The 6,548-nt window shown below is 42.3% G+C and overlaps 1 protein-coding gene across 5 annotated transcripts; it reads right to left on the bottom strand.

The window, feature by feature from the left end:
* Nucleotides 1-894: 894 nt before the first annotated feature.
* Nucleotides 895-5,757, bottom strand: LOC136508419 (5-formyltetrahydrofolate cyclo-ligase-like protein COG0212). Of its 5 annotated transcripts, none has more exons than XM_066503086.1 (6): nucleotides 5,278-5,757; nucleotides 4,812-4,910; nucleotides 4,344-4,419; nucleotides 3,243-4,120; nucleotides 2,894-3,067; nucleotides 895-1,348 (listed from the first exon to the last, which is right to left on the bottom strand). In XM_066503086.1, the coding sequence occupies exons 1-2, from the start codon at nucleotides 5,733-5,735 to the stop codon at nucleotides 4,871-4,873; spliced, it is 498 nt and encodes a 165-aa protein (XP_066359183.1). In that variant the 5' UTR covers nucleotides 5,736-5,757; the 3' UTR covers nucleotides 895-1,348; nucleotides 2,894-3,067; nucleotides 3,243-4,120; nucleotides 4,344-4,419; nucleotides 4,812-4,870. The 5 variants fall into 5 exon arrangements, with proteins under 5 accessions (XP_066359183.1, XP_066359185.1, XP_066359186.1 ...); XM_066503088.1 differs by having other exon boundaries at nucleotides 3,243-3,750; XM_066503089.1 differs by having other exon boundaries at nucleotides 3,243-3,442.
* Between the last annotated feature and the right edge of the window lie 791 nt (nucleotides 5,758-6,548).

Below are 6,548 nucleotides of genomic sequence, written 5' to 3'. Positions count from 1 at the left end.
TTCCTCTCAAATTTGCTTCGCCGCTTTTTTTTCTAGGGGCAAAAACGTCTTTTTAACGGCCAGTTAACACCGTTAGCTAACGGATTTGACGGCAGTGTCAAATTAGGAACGAAAGTTGAAGTGAGTGTCAAATAGAGAACGAAGACAATTTCAGAACCAAAAAAGGAACGACTCATTTTTCCAGTGTCAAATAAGGAATTCTCTCAAAAAGAAAGGAATAAAAAAAGAGATGCACCTTGCAGTAGGTCCTTGCATTGTGTACCTACATTTTGACCACTTCATCATATATATAGCCATATAGGTGACGAGTTCATTGCTTACGGAGACCATGCGCCGCCGTCTTCATCCACGTTCTCCCAAAAGTAATTAGAAATATAAAAGAAATAGTTGTTGAGAGTTCACGACAACTCCGTAGTACTAAAATGCAGTCACAAATCTAAACCTTAAGGCTAGCTAATACAAAGAGTCAAATTTTACAAACTTCGGCCAACAGATTGCGAAATCATCTACAAGTTTAGAACATAAAAATTGCATTAGATTTATATTCGAAGTGCATCCGATACGATATTGATTCTTTAGCAAATGACTTCACGACAACTCCATAGTACTAGAATGCAGTCACAATTCTAAACCGTAAGGCTACCTAATACGAAAAGTCAAATTTTACAAACTTTGACCAACAAAATTGTGAAATTATCTACAAGTTTAGAACATAAAAATTGCATTAGATTTATATTCGAAGTGCATCCGATATGATATTGATTGTTTAGCAAACGACTTCTTTTTTTTTTTTTGGTAACTTTAGCAAATGACTTTTGCCTGATCAAAGACTGAGGAAGTATAAAACAACATTGATTATGATGACATGACAGTTTCGAATTCAAACTTTGACAACATTGATTATCCAAAAAGATAAAGTGGGACTAAGGTATCCCAAGTGTATAATAGTTCCTTCTGTCTGTATACAGAATTACAGATGACGGCCAACTTACACTTTCAAGTTTCAACTACACGTCTACACCGTCATGTATACGACTCCTGCAAGTTATACAATGGCAGGTCAAAAATGCCTGATGACCTGCCTGTCCTCTTTGCACACGAGGAGCATTGATTTTCTGAGAACTTACAAAGGCGGTGTGACTGGGATGCAGTTTGAACTTCCAATTCCAAAGACTGTTGGCTTCATGCTGAAGAATGCATATGAAATTTGGACAAAGCGTTTTGAACACAGGATTGGAGTGGTTGGAATATTTTGCTTCCTCATTTAAACTTTTAGGTGATGCTTGCTCCTACCACCTGACGTTGAGCACCTTCTTCACGGTAAAGTCATGCATGGGCTGATGGGCAGCTACCAAATGATACAAAAATGTAGGAAGGTCAGAGACAGTGATGGTTCATTCGTTTTGCATGTTAGGCATAAGGCAACAGCATGCATATCAGCATATGTATATGTGTATACCGGCACATGCCGAATTAAATGGAAAAGAAGAACAGCAGGCAGCTATGACCACACATCAAGCGCTGATCTGGTCGGAACCATGAATACATTAATCCGAGATCTCGCTGTATAGACACTGGCCTTGCGGATTCAGGGAAGTTGGAACCAGAATTACTATGCTGTGAAGTTATTTCATTATGCTAGGTAAAAGTTTAGTAGCTAGCCTTTTGCAGCTAACTGATTCTTTCATAAACACAATGAAATAAGAGATTTTGGTGGACTCATTAGTATGTGCTAACTCTGCCCACAGCTATGAGAAATGTTGACATCAACCAAGAACAAGAACAAAGTTGTTTAGTACTGGATTAATTGCTATCACTACACTAGTATGAGCTGAAATTAATTAAGCCAATCCCGAGTGATTGCAAAATACGATTTAAGAATTGTCAGTGGATGAGAGATAATGCTGCGATAATTAATTCTACCGTGGTACATGTCTGTTCAGACTTCAGATTGAGGAGGCAAAAAGCCCCAAAAGTAACATGTCACAAAATATCACTGGGGGTTACTCTACCTTCTTTAGAACAGAAAAGAAAAAAAAAGGAAACCAACTGCATTGGATACCTACCACATTCACGTAAGGAACGAAAAACAGTTGGTATTCAACAATGGCTGGCATTAGAAAAGACAGCAACTAACCAAGTTAAACAACAGACAAATAAACTAATCATCCAAGCCGCCTGGTGGTTGACACCTCTACTAGATTTTTATGCCATGTACTCATGAACAGTTTGGCTCAAGTGCACAAGACATATGCAGACTAGTAACTTCGTCTACATACTCTGACCAAGTGACCATAGCTTATATAGTCATATATGTGTACTTTTGCAGTCTGTTTACAGACTCAATAAAAAAAAGGTCAATCAATATATATGAGGAATTTATTTGTTCCAACGATATGCCAATTAGAAAAAAAAATCTACAAACCCATGGTAGTAGTAACACAAATATGCGATTCGTTCAAAAGATCCTGTATTTTGGCATGCCAGACTTCCTAAGGTTGGTTGCTATGCTGTCCATATAGAATCCAGTAGTTCCCCAAATCATTTCCATAGCAGTATTTTACTGTTACAACTCCATATAATATGTTTTCGAATTTCAACTAACTGCTACATTCAAGATACAAAGTTTAAGTACTCATTGTAATGCCAAATGGAACTTCATACTTGCGAACAAATTAAACAGGTGTGGAAAGAGCTATACAATCTATCCTCGTTGCCTCTTAAGTGCAAACGGAGATTTTTTTTGGCATTTCTGTTACATCTGATATCAAAATGTTTCGGTAGTCTAATGCCTGCAGTTTTGAACCGTGAAGAATATCTTGATTTGCCCAAAGAAAGAAAAGGGTGCACATAGCTCTGTGTTGAGTAAAAGAAACAGTTAAGAGAAGCATACAAAAGTCTCATCGTCGCCGCCGCCACCTCTGCCTTCTCTGAGCTGTTGGCGGTAGCTTCTCTGAAGGCCCACAAGGAAGTATAGTTCCTGTCTCTTGCTCTATGCGTTGCTTCAGCTCCCTTAGAATTCGGATTTGGCCCAATTTTTCTGGAGATAACTTTTCCCAGTAAATCCCTGCATACAAAATTCTCCAATATTTGGTCATATGGGACTAATTCACAGAGTAATGTGGCGTTTGTGGTGTGTTGTAACTAGGTTCTTGTCCCATTTTCTTCTTAATATAATGAAGCGCAGCTCTCCTGTTTTTTCAAGAAAAAAGGAGTAAATAACTGATAGGAATTGGCCAAACCTTGTGGCTTTGGGATTGTAGTCTCTGTGAAGATGACCTGAGTTGGGGTGCAGATAATGTCAACTGGCACATCATGAACTAGCAGCTTCTCTACTGGAATGTTGTCAAGGGCGTCGGGACCTAGGGTAGCTGGCCCTCAGCTACGGAGACCGTAGCCTTGGTCCGTCGTCGCCGGCGAGGTTTTTCCCCTCTGCCGTCGGCTTAGTTTTGGAGAAGAGACAGGAAAATAGATTAATAATGTATTCCTTACCTTCACCAAACGTGCGGTTACAATAATATATGGCCAAAGGCCTCCACCAATCCGAGTCTAACTCTCCTAGAATTAAGGAACTAAAAATAGAAACTAACTCTCAAACTTCCTAACTTAGCCACCGATCGTGTCCTGGTCATGCACGTCCTCCGTACGTGCTGCTCGTTATGTTGCCCGGCGTACATCACGGGCCCTGCGACGCCTGGTGTATGCTTGCCCGTACATGACAAATGTCATCCACTAACTGCTTGTCATGCACTGTAAGCGCAGAAATAGTTGGCATTTTTGTAAGTGACTACCCACGAACTAAATATGCAACAAGCAATTCCAAATCCATCAAAGAACATAAAATGCACCAACAGTTTTCCAATTCAGAAAAAGAAGAGGTGGCAGCAGCTAGGGTGGCAGCAGGTGCTGCCATGCCAGCATGAGGCATACTCTAGGGAAGCAGCTGACCACCCTTCCACCTCAAGTCAAGGATCATCATCAGATTGATAGTAGGAAATGACACTGGCTGCCGCCCTAGGGTGCCTCCTGCTGTGCCCACAAGGCACAAGGCAGAAATGGCAGCAGAAGCCGCCGCTGTAGCTGCTGCCATCGCCTGTGGGCTGGCTCAGCCCATGGCCACCTGGGCCACAGCACATGCACGCATAGATTAAATTCACTTATTTCAATCTTTGCTAGAATCAGAATAGCAAAGTTAAGCCCTGTTAGATACAGGCTAATATAGCTGTTACTCGAGCTCAAGAACAGTTAGGAATAGATTATGTGTATCAATCTTACAGAATCACTGAACAAATCTGACCCATGTAGAAAACAGGCAACTAGCAAAATCAATAAAGAGAACTCACCAGTAGTTACTATCATGGTTGAATCATCTATAGCTCCCATATAGCGAAGCATTCCATATTCCAGCTCTGCAAATCCCTGAAGTTGAAGTTCACAAACATTTATGGACGAGGAACAGGAAGACTTTAATTTATTAAGCATAGTTTTTCATTTTAAGGCAGTGTTCACTCAACAAAAAGACCATCAATTTTATTCGAGAAAAAGACCATCAATTTGATTTAGTTTATTTTCTGTTGATGGTAAAAAAGAAGGTGAAACTGTGGAAACTTCTTTGGTGCGGTCTACTAACTATTGCTGTTCTTTGGTGTGGAAACTTTGGTTTTATTCGAGAAAAAGACCATCAATTTGATTTAGTTTTAATTTTTTTATATGTGCGGACAAAGTTTATGCACATGCTAATATGCTGCTGCCACAAATAATACGTAGACACGATTAGGCCATCATAAGTTGTAGCACTGATAAGTACTGACCTGACAGTGTTAAGAACCGAACTTGCTTCTGAGGTGTGTCAGGAACTCAGGATTGACCTTTACACACTGGGAATTCTGAAATATGTCAAGCCTCCCCAACTGGTGACAGTTTGAAACATTGCAAGCGTTAATGATGAGCACAGAAATCAATTTACAAAGCAACAGGAATAGAACCAAAGAGTTGTATGTGTACAAATTATGTAATGAATGATCAATAAGTGCAGCACATGCGATAGCTTAATCAAACAATTATAATCTCTTGCTCCTACAGATGATAACATAGCAATTTTTTGAGCCCCCGATTTGGATCAGAGAAACCAAAACATTTTAGGTGCCTGGTCTAGTTACATCGCATTAAAAACAAAGCAAACGGCTTGATCAAATGCTATGCAGGGGTTCCACATCACGCTCTAACTGGAACACAATTTGCAATGACATAATTTCACATAAGGTTACCACTAACAACCTAATCTGCATATCTGCACTCGGCATAATTTCACACCACAGGAAAGGTGGGCCGCCGTAGCTCGTGTGCGCGGCGGGGGCACCGTCGAAGTTGGGGATGCGGTGGTGGACGGGGCGCGGGTCCCGCGCGACGCCCTCGGCCTCGAGCGCGTCCCACACCCGCTTCCGTATCGCCCACTTCCAGGCCCGCGGGTCGGCCTCCGCCGCCGCGGCGGTGGTTTCCATCCCAGCCCGCGTCGCGGCGTCTAGGCGGAGCCGCTCGGCCTCGAAGGCGGCCGCGTCGAACGAGGCCGAGGACGAGGAAGAGCTCCTGGCCGCGGACGCCACGGCAGCCGTGGCGCGGCGTGAGGCGCGCGCGGCGCGGCACAGCAGCAGCGGCGGCGTGGCGGCGAAGAGGAGCGGCATCGCTTGGCTGGCTTGTGCGCACGCTCGCCACTCGCGCGCCAGGGAGCAGGTCATGTCGAGAGGCTGACATGTGGGACCGCAGGAGCTGCCCCTGAAAATGCCAGTGTCTCTTGGTCCTTTTCTAAGACAATCGGACCTCAGAAAGTCGGAATAGATTTTCAAAAGCGGTTTGTTAACTACAGTGATCATTCTATTTAGAAGCGGTTTTAGCTGTACTGTCCTAAAAAAAATTGAAGACATGTAAAAAGCATTTGTGTAATAGTGTCTTTTCATTTTCGTTTAATTTGCATCCGCCTTTTAAGTATTAGATAGATTGATCTTGTTTCAAGTTTACATTTAGTTCCGAAACCATTCACTTGGTCCATAAATCCGACCGGTGTGATTGTTGTTAGGTTAGTTCAAAATGTATGTTTAGTTTAGGGCTTGTTTGGCGTGGCTTCCGTGCTCCTAACGCCCTCGCGTGGAGAAGCACTTCTGGCCTCCAAATCATAAAGCCACCGCTGTGTCCTCGTACGGATAAGGAGCCGCGAAAAGTGGCTTCACCCGAGGAGCTCTAGCTCTAGCATTGGAGTAGGCGTAAAAGAGCCCTCCCAAACGCGCTCGTACTCTAGTAGAGATTGAGCTCAATTAGAGTTACAGATTTTAATCCACGTCACTTCCACTAACAAAAGAATAATCTTTCTAGAAAATTAACTTAGCTTAATCTTTTTTTTGGCACACGTTAAAATTTTGAGCATAATTAATCCCACCTTGCCTATCTTAGTGTGAATCAAATGTATCATTGTTTTACCATATTAATTAACATGAACATGTTCTTCACCTTGGTCGTGGTTGAAATAAATTGATGGTTGGCAGGATTTTGAGACC

The sequence above is a fragment of the Miscanthus floridulus genome, chromosome 15 (assembly GCF_019320115.1).
Source record: "Miscanthus floridulus cultivar M001 chromosome 15, ASM1932011v1, whole genome shotgun sequence".
Taxonomy (NCBI): Eukaryota; Viridiplantae; Streptophyta; class Magnoliopsida; order Poales; family Poaceae; genus Miscanthus; species Miscanthus floridulus.
This window is presented reverse-complemented; position numbering and strand designations above follow the sequence as displayed.